The following is a 15,942-nucleotide window of genomic DNA, read 5'->3' as shown; positions in this document are numbered from 1 at the left end:
TTTCAATGTTTTTTGTTTTATAAACCAGCGTTAAAAAAAAACTTAACGGGGTTAAGTATTTGCTTATGTGGCGAGTGACTAAGCTTTTTAATATCCACCTGGCTTTTCCCTTTATATTCCCCCCCCCCCTCCACCTGGCTTTTCCCTTTAGAAACCCTAATATTTCTGGACGGATCTAAGGTTTCGATTTCAGTTTCCGGCACGGCGGCGGAGTTAGGACGAAAGTCAATGGTAACGGTGGATTTGAGATCGGATATACGGTCGGAGATTGACGGTGAGCATAATGTTAGGGTTTCGGCTCAGTTTCTTCTATCTCTATCTTCTGAGCCATTGATTGATTTTTGGGATGAGAGAGAGAGAGGATAGAGAAGGTCTGAATGTGGCGGTGATTGGTGGTCGACGACATCTTGAAGTTGTGGTGGTGATTTGTTGCCATCAGCTTTGAGCAGTCGCCGGATTTAATGGTGATGCTTGGTGTTGGTTGTGGATGAGAAAGAAAGCATAGACCGAGATGTGGCGTTGATCGCTTGTTGTGAAGATGGCGTGGTCAGGCAGCGGTGATGGTGGTGGTCAGGTGGCCAGATTTAATGGTCGTCAGAGATGGAGTTTTTTGTGGGGGGGCGGATTGATGGCTTGGTGGTGACGGCGACATGTGTTGGTGGTGATAAGCGGTGGTGGTGTTGGGGTAAGTGGTAGAGGTGGTGCCGGAGGAGTGGTGCTTAACCTCAGTGGTTAGTTTTGGGGTTTAAATGGTGAGTATTACACGTAGGTAATGGGGGGGGGGATATAAAGGGAAAAGCCAGGTGGATATTAAAAAGCCTAGTCACTCGACCCATAAGCAAATACTTAACCCCGTTAAGGTTTTTTAACGCCGGTTTATAAAACAAAAAACATTGAAAAGGTGGGACTGCAAGCAGGAAATACCGGAGGTGAGATTATTATTGGCCAATCCATTAAAGGTGAGATTATTTAAATCCAATTTTCCTTATATTTATACGTTAACTTTCGCCTTATAGTTTATATTGATTTTATGTGGATTATCTACATACTTGTACTTTTAATAATTGACACCCATCCTTGGAATTTTAAACCGTTTAAACTAGGGCTGTAAACGAGTCGAGTCGAGTTAGAGCGTGCTCGAGCTCGGGCTCGAACTTAATCGAGCTGGCTCAAGCTCGGCTTGTTTTCTTTATCGAGCTCGAGCTCGGCTCGTTTAAAGCTCGAGCTTTTCAAGCTGGGCTCCTTTAAATTTTTTAAAAAAATTATTTTTTATTTATTATTTTTCTGTTTTATATTTTACAAATTTTGATATATAAAATACAAAAATATAATTTTAACATACATCTTACTATTCTAATAAATAACTACTCCTATATGCAACTTGTCACACTCTCATCCGTTTTTAACCCATTTTTTAAAATATGGATCCGTTATACCCACCCATTGAATTGTTATTCAAACCTGCTGTCTAATCAAACCCTGATCCAAGATTTCTCCCACTCCATCAACCGCTATCGTACTCTCCATGGCTTCCACCACCACCCCCGGTGCCGGGAACCCTATCCACGGCCACCACCACCACAAGCAAACAAATATCTTCTCTTTTGGTACGATTTTCATTCAATTTATTATTTTAGATTTATTTATCAATTTCAATTGATTTATACGATTTCAATTTCAATTGATTAATACACAGATCATTTACCCTTTTTGGTTATTTACATACATGTGTCTGTGTTTTGTTGTAGGAAGAAATTGAACAGTTGCAGACCTCGAACAACTCATCAATGGCTGCTAGGTAAATAACTTAATTGTACTGAGTTGACTCACTTATTTTTGGAACCGTTTATTTTTGTTAATTAGGTTGATCTACACCGTTAGATTTGTTAGTTTACAAAATTGATTATTATTATTATTATTGTCATGAATCCGACTTCTTATTGCTTGCTTCAATTATTTGTTCCTGCTTTTGGTTGTCACTTCTGTCCCGTATAAACCCAAAGAGAATAAACCATTGGATACCTTATAATATTAATTTCAAACCGTTTATTTTTGTTAATTAGGTTGATCTACACCGTTAGATTTGTTAGTTTACGAAATTGAATATCATCCGTTGGTGTGTCAAGTTTGTTAAGATCTTGCCGTTACTTTCCGTTGTTAATCTCCGGATTCATGACGTGCTAATTCCCAAACAGCGTATTCTAGGGCAATTACTAAAATGCCCTCAGCTTAAGAAGTCGAAAAAATAATATTGTAGTTTGGATTTTAATTCCAGCATTTTTGTTTTTACAAGTTATATCATATTATTTTTTACAAATTCGTGCAGATCAAAGGAAATTGAAAAGTTGAATGAAAATGCTGTTCAAGATGCAGAGGAGGTTGTCTCCATGTTGAAATGTACGCATCCATCCTCTATATTTATATGTATATATAGTAAGATTATAATTATAATATTTTATTAATATATAAATCTATTTTCATGTTCTATTAATGTAAAATCATTTTAATTTTTGATTAGCTTTAGGTCAGACACTCAGACTTACAATTCCATTTACTTACTTTATGATTTAAAGTTTTTACATTTTAAATGTTTTAGATTATTCAATTATGATTTTATTTAAGGAATCTATATATGATTTTATTTATTATTCTGTTCTAATATAATATTTATTTAAATGTTGGTATACATTTTAAATTTTTTTAATTATTTTAACTAAATTCCATAAATCAAGGATTAATATATGGACTTAATAAAATGGTTCAACCTGAATTTGGAAAGCTACAATTACATATTATTCACTAATTTAATCACAATATACTTATACTAATTTAGACCTAAGAAAAAATTTACACTTGCTCAAGTATTTATATCAAGTTGATCAGGTCATATTAATAATAATACTATATTAAAAATTGTGTAATTATAAATCAATAAATTAATTAACTTTGACTTTTATATGGAATATATCAATATCTATAAATAATTTTATAGATTATAACAACTTACTAATTACTAATAATGAATATAAAGTTTCAAATAATATTAATACTAATACGATTTTTAAAAAATATGTTATTATAAATAACAAATATAAACAAAAAAGTATAATGACACTTTGCTTCTTCCCCACGTGTAAGGGTACTTTTGTTATATAACAAACAGAAATAACTTCATGGAACACTTCAAAGTTCAAACATATGACATATCCCTTAACAGAACAAAGAAAGTTTGCTTTTTGATAGATTGATACAGGGATATTTTTGTCTTTCCAAAATTTTTGTCATCAGACATGTTTTACGCCAAAATTTGGTATTATGAACAAACCAGGATATATATTTTGGTGGTATGTAAAGTAGTTGCAATATGTGGATGACCATAATGAAAATGGTAAAATAAATGGGGACCTCAACATGAGTTATCCCTAAATTTTTACATTTTAAAACAAAATGCATTTTGCAACAACAATGTTTGACCCTTTGTTGTTGTTTAAGAACACTTTGAGAAGCAAAAACGTAGTTTAAATTTCACCGGTACAATTTAATTTAATTTAATTATGGAAGATATCAATAACCTTAATTAAGTTGAACTTAAAAATGGAAGATATCAATAATTCGTTTTCAAATTATTACTAATATCCCATATTTTTAGACTTCTTCAAATATCCCTGATTTTTAGGGGAATAGTTTTTAATTTTTAAAAATATATTTCCTTATTTACTGTTTTTAAATCTATATATATAACACAACCTTATATCAGAATTTATCTCAAACACACACACACATAAATCAACTTCAAAATAGCTATGACAAACAACAGGTTAGTATGTTTTTTTTAAATATTCCTCTCATTTGCATTCCTTATCTATTAGTTTCATAGATTTCAAACTGTGATTGAATAGGGATTTTAAATTTATAGACAACGCTTGATTGATCGTTTTTGCATCTACATTGTGTTTGCACAATATATAGTTTTTGTTTGGCTTATGTGTGGTGGTTTAACTAAAGTGAAAAACTTACCGCCATGTCACTGTTACATAATGTAGGCATGTAGGATCTCACCAACTTTTTCATCAAAAACGCGTAATAGTTTAGCTAACAACAAAATTATTTTATCTTAATTATTATTTTTCTTAAAAAAAGGTGAGTTTGTTGAAATTGATTGTGGCCCCGCCGTCAATGCAGTGACGCCTAAAGGGGCTCAAGCCTCCTTAACTTCCTATTTAACTTGGCTGTAAACATGCTGGTGAGGTGGCAAGGGCGCCACCCAACAACACTCTGTCTTGTGATGGTTGGTTTGTCATTTGTGGCCGAAGGCTAAAAATGACTCATATTTAGTTATCAATATTGATGCCATCAAACAAGTCTTGGTGATGCTATCTTTTCATAGCTTTGTAATATCTATGTGAATGTGACATTTTCTTTGTTGGTAACTTCGTATGATGTTTCTATGGTTTTGCTTTGTAAATGAACCATTAATACATACTGCAATAATGAGAAGAAGGCTTTATATGACAAAAGATGTTGAAGTAACAAGAAGGTTGTTTTTTCAAAACATATACAGTTTGTCCATGATTGTTATTTTTTACAAGCAAGAATAAAATAAATTTCTTCAAAAATGAAACAAACTTGTGTAGTTGAAGCCAAAATTATTTCTGGAACTAACATTGGTCATAGAGTTTTGATTCATAGATCGTCATTGACTCCATCAGACAACAAAATAGCCTACAAGTTTCAAAGACGGCAATTTCCCCTTGCAGTATGTTTCGCGATGACGATAAACAAAAGCCAAGGTCAATCATTATCAAGGGTGGGTTTGTACTTAAAGGAACCCGTGTTCTCACATGGATAACTATACGTCGCCTTGTCAAGAGTTACAAGCAGGTGTGGGCTAAAGATTCTGATTATTGATAAACAAGGTAATCTGACCAATACAACAACAAAAGAAAATTTTTTCTTATTTATAAAATACTTGTGTAATTTTTTTTTGTAATCCTTGTAATTTGTAATTGTATTAACAATATATGACAACTGTGTTATTGATTGTATTTTGCTTATTGTTTAAATATTAAAATTTTCATTAATTGCCTGTGTATTACACGGGTCTCAAACTAGTATTATATAAAATTTATAAACTAGAGAATTTATAAATTTATATGTGTTATTTTCGTTATGTTTTTATAAGGTTTTAGGTATCGAGTGATAGACGTGCACAAAATAACCGGTTCCGGAACCGAACCGGTGGAACCGACCCGGAACCGGTTCTAACCCATACCCGGAACCGGTTCCTGACCGGGTATAGGATTTCTCCTCGGAGCCGGTTCCGGAACCGGAACCGACCCGGAACCGGTGGAAAAAACCCGGAGGAACCGGTCAAAAACCCGAAAAAAACCCGGAGGAACCGGTCAAAACCCGACCCGGAACTGGTCAAAACCCGGTCAAATACCCGACTATACCCGGAACCGGTTCCGGAACCGAACCGGGTTTGACTTTTGTTGACCATACCCGGAACCGGTTCCTACCCGGTTCCGGGTTTTTTAAATACCCGATTTGTGCACCTCTATCGAGTGATATAATATATGTATAATTTTTATTTATTTATTTCTTGGTATGATATTATTATATATAGACATTAAAATTTAGGGTTTAATCTAAACGAGCCAACGAGCCGAGCTAATGAGTCGAGCCAAGACCGAGCCACGAGCCGAGCTTACCCTGGCTCGAGCTTGGCTCGTTTAGAAATCGAGCCGAGTCGAGTCGAGCTCATTTATAATCGAGTTTTTTTCAAGCTATTTTCGAACGAGCCACGAGCCACAAATTTTTGAACAACCCTAGTTTAAACCATCTCCTCAATACTTGCATGGACTTTATGTCCCTGAAGTTAAACTTGAAAGTATAAATAAACGATAATAAAATATTTAGAATTATGTATAATACTTTTTCATCCATGAGAATCATATCCATTGAGATTATTTCTTCATGTTTTTCGAGCACATGTTGAATTTACATTTTAATAGAAAATTTTTAAAGTGTAGTCATCCTTAGAAGCAGTTAGTTCATTGAGCATTGTTGTTAAACTAGAAACATAAAAGAAAAATTTTCAGCCGAACTCTTTTTAACATAAAACGAATTAATAATGCATTGATACAAATGAATAAGCATAAAATAAGTTAACTGAACACACAAATTACATAGGTAAATTTTGTTTAAAAAAAGTTTAATAAATAGAACTTGATGTATTGAAGAAACTCGAACCAAGAACAATAATGTATGCTGATGCAAATTACATATCTTGTAAATATGATTATATTAGTTTTAAAATGAAGCAATTTCACATTGATATCAAAATTGGGACCTCAAAATTTATAATTATTTGCCCATAGTCGTTCTCAAGCTTGTTGCATTCCAATTGGTAAAAAGAAATTAAATTACATCATTAAAGCTTTGATACCATTGTTAGAGATTTAAGGGTGCTTGATTTTAACCCATACATAGATTGCTTAGTTTACATGCTCTTGTCCAAGCAAATAAAACCTCCTGTTGTTTCATATAAACTTCTTCTTTCAAACCATCATTTAAAAATGCGGTTTTCACGTCCATTTAGTGAATCATAAGATTATGAATAATTAAAAAACGATACAATTAATAGTCTAATAGTAGAAATTCTGATAACATGAACGTAAGTGCCAAAGTAATCAATATACTCTTTGTCTATAGCCGATTATGTGAATATGACTTTAAACTTGCACATTTCACATTTTTGCTTTTTACAGATTCATTTGCACCCTAAAGGTAAGTCACAAAGAACCCCATGTATTGTTATTGTTCTCTATAACTTCACCTTTTCATAAAGCAATATTCCTTTTTCTCATTACCTTATTAAAGCTTTGGATCCTTTCAATACACACCTCCTACCTCTAGTTGTGGAGAGAGTCTTGTGGCGTCTCATTGAATCCTCCAACCTAGGTTCGTCAAATACTTGTGATTGATACATCGTGGTCATGTGTAACATGTGCATAATGTTATGAGAGTTTTCACCCCTATTCATTAACATTATGAGAGTTTTCGTCATGGTAGTGTGCAATTTATGCTTCCGTGCTTCATAACTTCTATGGTATAACCATTTTCATTGGTGTCGTTTGTTTGCAATCTTGATACAAGTTTATACTTATCTCATGTTTAATTAAATTCACTTATAGCATGTTATTGTGCATGATTGTCACAAATATTAAAAAGGTCGTGGTGCACTCCAATTCGTTGTGCTTTCTAAAGTCTTGCACATTATGTCGAAAAGATTTTCTTGCATAAATTGTTGAGGAGTTGGCATCCTTCCGTGATGTCAACCACTGATTTCTTAATCTAAGGTTTCAATATCTTTCTTACGCTTTATATGATAAGGAGACTTTGTATGATATTTTAATTTTTTCTAAAAGTATATTAAGTATATTAAGATTCTCAATTGAATTAATTTTCAAATTTCTTTCGTTTTGATTCACAACCTGTAACCTAAACTAAGTAAAAGGCCGACACCAAATTTACACCATCTCCTCATCAACAATTTTATATGCAATCGAGGATATGTAATTGTTAGCATATTTTGTAACATTTTTTTAACAATTCACCATTTGTAGGAGTAAGACCACTTCAATACAGATAACTCACAAATACAAAATGCTTCTATAGCATGCCCAAATGCTAGAGTCAAGTGTTTAGACGATATAAGTTCAATACCTTTGGACAATAGACTTTTATCGGCGTGTTCAATCAATTCTCACAGTGAAGCTTGCAACATATGATTTTCCTGTTCGTCTTTAATGCATCGATGAATCATTTACAATGAGATGTGTTAAGAAGATGGTGAAATGTTCACTTCTATTGGTACATCTTGTGTTCCTATTGAAAGTGTGCTTTATACTACTATAAGCTCCTTGTTTAGGGGAAGACTCCACTTTTTACGTCGTACACGACTTCCTAGTTTCGATATGGTTTTATAGAACATCCCTAACCAAATTTCATGAGATGATCAACACCAAATATCCATTTCATTATGAAAGTTCATTCATCATGACTCTCACTTATCTTCATTTTCCGAATTTCATGAGATGATCAACACCAAATATCCATTTGAAGAATTCCCTTTTAATGTTGGACCGAAATTATATACGGAAGTGTTTCTTATACGGTTGTTATTAATCAAGGATCGTTTCTGTGACAACAAACGAATAGAACTTAAATTCAAGTGGTGACAATCATGATTCATTTAAATTAGATTACCACCACCCACGGCCATTGCTTGTCTTAAATTTTTTTTTTCCGATCATGTTTTGCCGTGATCATCATTCATCTTCATGTCTACTCCTGATTCGCTGTTTCCTTTTTTATTCCAAAAATAGATACACACCCATCTATATTCTTGTTTTCATCAAAAATTATTAATTTTATTGATCAATTGTTAAATCTTAAGACCTTATTGTGACCAGTTTTCCTTGTTTATGCCAATCTCAAAAAACAATGGAAGAATAAGTCAAACCTCATGTCACATTTCTTAATCCCAATTATGTCCTCGGTACAGCAGCTATAACTAGTACCTAACATGACTTCTAAAGGGTTAATCTAGTCACAAAGAGCACCAACCAGAATGCTTAAGATAAACATCGTTTCTCTCAAAGAGTTTTAGATTCTTGTTGTTCTGTCATTGGAAACTATGAACTATGTCTTTATTTAACATATGATATACTTGTTTCAAAACCCCGAACCCATTACCAAGTCTCTCAAGGTCTAAACCATGCATGTTACTGCCAATATGCACCCGAGTCTGAGGGGATTGTTATTCATGCTCATAAGTTTAGCTCTAACCGTCAATATCACGGGTAGGAAGGATCTTTCACCAACAGCCCAAAACGACATCGCGTCCGCCCCGTCAACAGATAATGCGTATCATCCGAAACGAACGATGCATGGCACCATGTTTTTCGTGGAGGTTGTTCTTGTAATAGCATTAGCTGGCATAATTGCCTGTGTAGTGATTGTGAAGGTTACAAAATTGTCAAAGAAAAAGAAGAGCGGAAAAAACAATCTCGAAGCGTCCCCTAAAGCTTCCATGATCATGAGTTTGACCGAAGTCAAACATGAAGAAAAACGTCAAGATCTTGTTTTCTTTGTGGAAGAAGAGCATCATTTTAAACTAGAGAACCTTCTAGACGCGGGGGCGGATATGCAAAGCCAAAACTTTTGTAGCAGCCTTTACAAAGTTCAGCTTAACAATCGCACGTATGCAGTCAAACGATTGAAGAAATTACACACGCCAAATGCAGAATTCGAACACACGATGACGAAAGTCGGGAAAATAAACCATCCAAACATTCTACCGCTTGTAGCTTATAGTTGTCAAGGTGAAGAAAAGCTTTTGATTTACAAGTATCAAAATAAAGGCAGCCTTCTCTCCCTTATGGAAAGTAAGCCAACAAACGTTTTGTATAAAAGATTCAACTAATAATGATCTAAACTAACTTTTGTTACGTGCAGGGTGCGTTAAGGGGAAACATGATTTCCCGTGGAATCTTCGGTTGTCGATAGCGATTGGAATAGCACAAGGTTTGAATCATATATACAAAACCTGTGATGACTCAGATATTATTCCACATGGAAATATCAAGCCTTCCAACATTCTTCTAAACGAGAATGAAGAACCGTTAATAAGTGAATACGGGTATTCAACGTTGCTTGATCCAAAGAGCATGTGCTTGTTCAGATCCGACGGTTATACAGCCCCCGAGAGATCTTTATCAGAGCAAGGTGACGTGTACAGTTTTGGGGTGATTCTGTTAGAACTGTTAACTGGAAAGATAGTGGACAACAGTGGGTTAGATCTACCAAAGTGGGTGAAGGCCATGGTTAGAGAAGAATGGACCGGTGAGGTTTTTGACAAGGAGATTGCAAAGGTTGGAATGATCGGTTTTCCTATGTTGAATGTCGCACTTAAATGTGTGGCCCATTTTGCTGAGAATCGACCCACAATGGCTGAAGTTTTGGAGACGATTGTTGGGCTCGTTGATGAAGATATTTCAGGCTCATCGGTAGAGTCCGGCCCACAAGACGGCCGTGTGCTTTATTCAGTCGCAGAGGAGGGTTGAAGATACCAGTTTTTTATTAGGTTGATTTATTTATTGTTAATTATAAACAGGGTTTGTGTCACTAGTTTATTACTAGGACCTTTATTTCTCTTTGGCCCACCGGCCCGTTATAGGTTTGTCTAGGATTTCTGGCTTGTTTCCTATATATATCATTCAATCTCTTCTACATTATGTATATAGAGAAGACAGTAATGATTTCCTGGTTAAAAGAAATAAAAAAAAATTGATAACAGAAGCTTTACTGTTTTAGTGGTAAGATCCGGGATATAATAAAAATGACATATCAGTTCTTGTGTAACATTTATTGTACATAATTGTGTTCCAAGACAATAGTTTATGTCTAACCTTAGATTAGGACTTTTCGTCATCTGAATTGGAGCATGGTGGTCCGGGAACCGAGTCTGCAAAGAACTCTTCCACTAAGAAAAACAAAAGGATAAAAAAATGTTAAATTTCCACCATTTTGATAAATTAAAGTATTAGGATCAAGAATAGGCTTGTAAACGAACTGAAGGTTCAGTGAACCATTCATGAACTGATCAGCGGGAAGTTCGTTTATTTAATATTTAATAAATGAATGAACACAAACAAAAGTTTTTCTTCACTTAACTAAATTAACAACATGAGCACATGTCTCCTTCGTTCATTTAATTTGTAAACACTCATTTACATTGGTTCGTTTATGTTCGTTCATTTACGTTCGTTCAATTATGTCCGTTCATTTATTTGCTCATTTATGTCCGTAAGTTTACGTTCATTTGAATTTTTTACCCTCGTTACAATAAAATTAAGATTTAATAGCTATTTCAGCCCAACACATTGTGTTTACATAACTTTAAATTGGTTTTAGCTCAGCTATGTTCGTTAGTCTATTTTAAGTTGCATTCATTTGTTTACATTCATAAACCGTTCGTCTTTACTGGTAGCGAACGAACATAAACGAACACAACGCACAAATTTTCTTAACGAACGAACACGAACAAGAAAATCCTGATCGCTTAGCTGCTCATGTTCAAACGTTTGACCACTTAAAAATAAATGAACGAGCACAAACATGCCGCATTCTTGTTTGTTCGCTTCGTTTACAAGCTTAATCATGGATATAGAGTTTGTACCAATGTCCTCTTGCTCGGGAGAATCGAGTAATATATCCGAATCAGATGGCAGAAAAGGCGAACCAGGGTAGTTACCAAGAGCTCCAAGATCTAAAAACAATTAATTCAAAACTTTAATAAGTTAAATAACGGAAAAATAATAATTATTAATAATTTAATGTATCAACTATCATGTAATACCTCCCAAGTTTGACAGATCAGCAGTTAGATCTGAAAGACTAAAATTCCATGGAATATTACCAAAAGGTCTAGAACTTCCATTATCAGGTGGCAAATGCAAACCTACAGAACTTGCCACGTCAGAAGGGAAAGCCGTGTCGAGCGCTGACGTGTCAACTCCCATTCCTGATATTTCAGCCGCGGTGAACGGGAAATGGCCACTGGATGCCACTGACGTAGGACTCATAGGCAAGTCTGATATAGGTGAAATCGCCCCGTTCACTGGTACAGCTGGCTTCACGTCAGCTGCATTGTTATCCATCGCCATGGTTCTTCAATAATTATAAAAGGAAAAAGTCACAACTTTAAGTTCAAAAAAAGGGTAAATACTATATACCATAAAGAAAAGACTAACATACTTTCTGTGTTTTCTTTTTCTTGTAAAAGTCAACTATATATTTCCCCTAAAAGTCTTTTAACCTTAATTCTACGTCTCCAAGAATTCCTATCCTCAACCATGTCCTCGGAGAGGTGACAGTCTATCAAATCATGCCTAAATTTTTTAATGATTTTAAATTTATAAGAGCAATTAAAATCATTTGTTTATAATTTTTTAACGATTTTAAATTTATACAAACCATGTTATATTTTTTTTGTTTTTATTTTATTTTGAGAGCGTGCATTTTTATTATATTGTTTTCAAAAGATTATTTGTTACTATCAACGTACTGAATTAAAGCATTAATTCATCTCAATTCTTTCCACACGGAGTAAAAGTAAAAAAAAAATAATGTTGTTCAAATTTAACATGTGGCGGGACTTTAATGTGTAAAAACTGTTAAGGGACTTTTATTAAAAAAAAAAAGCACGTTGGTTTTTCATGTGCAAAAAAATGTTGACTTTTATAAAAAAATACAGAAAGTATGATGGTTTTTTATAGTTTTTGCCCTCAAAATATGAAAAATACATCAAAGATATTAATATCAACTCACTCATTTCCAGAGTTCACCCTCATGGGATGGAAGTTACTTGGAGCCGGGACTCCATTGACCACATGACAGTTGCATATACCCATGGGATTCATATGCGGTTGACCCGTAGCTGCCATTGACGGTTGCGGTAAAACTGGGTATCCCATTGGTAAGTAGTTAACTGTACTACAAGAAACGAAATTCAGTATTAATGATAATTATTTAATTTGCTAATTATATTTATGTGTGAGATGTGTAACCAAATAAGAGTTTACCTGGCATTGGATGAATGCCATTTTGTATGGGAGCAAGAGGAAGCTTCGGTTGCATTGGATACTTTGTAAGACGATATTGATGTTCGAGCAAATGATTAAACAAAATGATTTGCTTCTTTAGCTTCAACCGTATGTAATAAGCTCTAAAAAAGTCTGCATTTTCTTCTTCCAATTTCTGCCAAACTGCTCTTCAAAAGTCAACTCTAGTCCTACTTAAACTTATGGTAAGAATAGAACACAATCAAAAAAATGCCTTAACTAATGTACCTAAAGTTGTAAAACCAGGATCTATCCTCGCACGATTTAGCAAAGTTTTCACCACCTCATCTCTGTTCATATACAGCTGCAAACACCGTTCTATCAAATTCTGGACCTGCACCAATAAAGAACAAAATCAAGATCTGCATAATCCAAACTGGTTTGATAATTATATGTACTACGGCTGTAAACAAACCCAGCCAACCCGAACTGAAGGAGACCTTGTTCGTGTTCATTCGTTATAACGAACGGTTCACAAACACAAACCAGAAAATAACTTCTTGCCTGTGTTTGTTCTTTAAGGAAAAAATGTGTTTGTGTTTGTTCGTTAAGAGCATAAACGAACATAATATAAATCAACATTTATAAACTCAAGCATTAGACATAATCATCTAGAATCAGTATAAGTTAAGTACTTGACATAATTATCTAAAAATACTTGACATGATAAACTAAAAAAATCAACTGCAAAAAACCTTTAATGACCAGACATAAACAAACAACCATGAACGACTAAACGATCCGAACACCAACAAACGTAAAAGAAAGAACATTAACAAACGTAAACGAACATAAGACCAAATGCTCGCATAAACGACTTCTGTTCATGTTTGTTTATTTAATTAATCAAACAGAATTCCTTGTTCATGTTCGTTTAATTATTAAATGAACAAACTTAGTTCCCACCAAACAGTTCATGAGGGTTTGTTTACAGCCCTAGTAAGTACTTATACACAATTGCACATAAAGACATAAACAATAATCTTACAAGTTCAATATCTTCTCTAGAAACTTTCCGGTTGTCATTGCTTGAAATGGAGGCTGAACCAGTGTCGGGAACAGGAGTGTCAGTCGCATTATTATGTTGGTCACTTTGGGACTCGTGTGAAGCTTGGGTTAAGGACTGTATTTCTGTTGTGTTCTTAGATTCCTGCATAGAGTTGAACAAAGTAAGTTTGGTCCATTAACTTTTTACTACGGACTCATACTAATCAAACAATTAAGCACCGTTATAAAAAAAATTTAGGTAATACAAATAGGAACCTGATTGGTCTTCATCTCAGTTGAATGCTAGTAGACTCATTTCAACAAACTCTTCTTGTTTCCCCAATCCAGCTTTGTTCAGATGTGTAAATTATTTTCTCCTAAAACTAGTGGAACAATATGTTTTGTTTCGACAAATTCAACCTAAAAGATGATACAAAACATTAACGTTATCAGTCCTACTCATTGTTGTAAAACTCGCCAACTCGGACTCGGTTCTAGGCGGTCAACTCAGAGTTACTTGATGATTACTCGAATCTAGTCGGTGGTCAACTCGAAATTACTCGGCGATTACTCAGTCAATTTGGAGTTAGTCAGCCAAAAATATCAAAGAATGACCATCGATTTTTGAAATACTTCCGTGTCTGAAAATGAATCCTCTTGATTTATATTGATATTCATGTTTTTGTTATAAATATTTGTAAAACTAACAATATTTGACATATGTATAACTTCCCGAAAATTATTTCCTTTTACAATTTACCATGTCTGACTGTCTGATTACTCCCCGTCCCCGAGTAGTCCCCGCCTAGACCTGGCCGAGTACTCGCAACTCTGCAGTCGACCAATCTAGCAGCACCTAGTGACTTCTGCAACCATGGATTCCTAGTACTATCAACTAAAGTAACTCACTGATTTTTAGCAAAATCCAGAAAATCCAATCTATGGACTTTGTGGCCAGTTGAACAACATTAATTAATTTCTATTGCAATTTGTTCATACATGTTTACAGCATAAATAATGCATAACTAATCGTAATTTCAATTTCTCATCAGGTTTAAAATCTAGGTGAATGCTCAATCTCAAAGGCAACATGAATAACTTCCAAGTTCCAAATCAAACTAAAATACTTAAAACAACTAACAAAATAAAAAATCTAGTCCTTATGCACGCCAAATCCAGCTAGATGCTGGATCTGTGAGCACGGACAGACAAAAAAAACCATACGGACATATTAAACAGCATTCCGTATAGATTGATAAAACTTACAGCAAGTGATAACTGAACGGTGAAGCATAAACGAAGAAGAATTCAAATATGCAATTTTGTTTAAATATTAGTAAACTCACGAAATTTGACATATCACGTATGTATAATTTCCAGAAAATTAATTTCTTATAATTTACCATGTGCGAGTACTCGCAACTCCTCATTCGACTGACCTGGCAGCGCCTGGTGACTTCTACAACCACGGACTCCTACTACTATCAACCAAAGTACTAAATCTGTGGAATTTAAGTTTTGTGGCCATTTTGACAACAACATTAATGAATTTCTATTGCAATTTGATTAATAATAACAAGTATTCCTCAACAGGTAAGAAACCCTAGGTGAATGCTCAATCTCAAAGGCAGCATGAATAACATCTAAATCGAACTAAAATCGTCTTTATTTGTAAAGAGTATAAGTGTATAACTACCTAAACTAGCCAAATAACTGACAAAATAACAAAATCTCGTCAAACTTATAGTCCCGAACGCAAAATCCAGATCTACGAACACGAATAAACTAAAACCGCCGTACGGACATGTTAAACAGTATACAGTATAGATCGATTAAGCACACAGCAAGTGATAAGTGAAGGGTGAAGTTATAATAAAGATATGAGAGTGTGAATATATTATACCTGTGGATTTTGGCCGGAAGCCGGAGAGAGTGTTGTGTTGTGTTGTGTTGTGTTGTGTTGTGTGTGAGATGTTAATAATAATAATAATAATAATATCAGTTAACCGTAGAGTAGATATGGGAGAGGAGAAGAATATGGTAAATATTTGGTTGTTGGAGGGCTTTTTGGGAATATATATATACGTATAATATTAATACGTATCTATCTTGGACCAGTTCGTATGCTTTGGATAAAATATCTGCTTTCGGATAATTAACATGAAGAATAATAATACGTGTATTACATTGATTATTATGATATAAAAGTAATTAAGCTTTGTAAATGGATTAAATAGGTTGTAAGTTAGTGTTAGTTGACTTTACG

At 34.2% G+C, this 15,942-nt stretch overlaps 2 protein-coding genes and 1 long non-coding RNA gene across 3 annotated transcripts; 2 read left to right on the top strand and 1 right to left on the bottom strand.

The window, feature by feature from the left end:
* The first annotated feature begins 1,578 nt into the window (after positions 1-1,578).
* On the top strand, positions 1,579-4,920 carry LOC143575740 (uncharacterized). Its single transcript, XR_013142822.1, has 4 exons — positions 1,579-1,607; positions 1,749-1,798; positions 2,327-2,397; positions 4,690-4,920. It is a non-coding gene; the product is annotated as an uncharacterized LOC143575740 (long non-coding RNA).
* A 4,814-nt stretch (positions 4,921-9,734) lies between these two features.
* LOC143575728 (putative inactive receptor kinase At3g08680) lies at positions 9,735-10,130 on the top strand. Its single transcript, XM_077060020.1, has one exon. It carries the CDS (start codon positions 9,735-9,737, stop codon positions 10,128-10,130), a length of 396 nt encoding a protein of 131 aa, XP_076916135.1.
* A 207-nt stretch (positions 10,131-10,337) lies between these two features.
* On the bottom strand, positions 10,338-15,733 carry LOC143575729 (uncharacterized). The gene is made up of 9 exons (XM_077060021.1): positions 15,580-15,733; positions 13,953-14,096; positions 13,678-13,839; positions 12,918-13,023; positions 12,651-12,833; positions 12,397-12,556; positions 11,426-11,736; positions 11,246-11,335; positions 10,338-10,549 (listed from the first exon to the last, which is right to left on the bottom strand). Exons 2-9 carry the CDS (start codon positions 13,965-13,967, stop codon positions 10,482-10,484), a joined length of 1,095 nt encoding a protein of 364 aa, XP_076916136.1. The 5' UTR covers positions 13,968-14,096; positions 15,580-15,733; the 3' UTR covers positions 10,338-10,481.
* Between the last annotated feature and the right edge of the window lie 209 nt (positions 15,734-15,942).

The sequence above is a fragment of the Bidens hawaiensis genome, unplaced genomic scaffold, assembly GCF_021521415.1.
Source record: "Bidens hawaiensis isolate Kalapana, Puna unplaced genomic scaffold, B.hawaiensis_p1.1 tig00027599_1, whole genome shotgun sequence".
NCBI classification, from domain to species: domain Eukaryota; kingdom Viridiplantae; phylum Streptophyta; class Magnoliopsida; order Asterales; family Asteraceae; genus Bidens; species Bidens hawaiensis.
Note: the sequence above shows the minus strand (reverse complement) of the source record. Positions and strands in the feature narration are given on the sequence as shown.

Bases quoted from the DNA above. Each gene is read 5' to 3' on its own strand.
- LOC143575728 (XM_077060020.1), top strand. From the start codon at position 9,735: ATGTGCTTGTTCAGATCCGACGGTTATACAGCCCCCGAGAGATCTTTA.
- LOC143575729 (XM_077060021.1), bottom strand. The intron at 13,024-13,677 runs GTAAGATTATTG...TTATTGGTGCAG, and splicing joins CTAGAGAAGATATTGAACTT to GTCCAGAATTTGATAGAACG. The intron at 12,834-12,917 runs GTACATTAGTTA...TTTGAAGAGCAG, and splicing joins TCCTGGTTTTACAACTTTAG to TTTGGCAGAAATTGGAAGAA.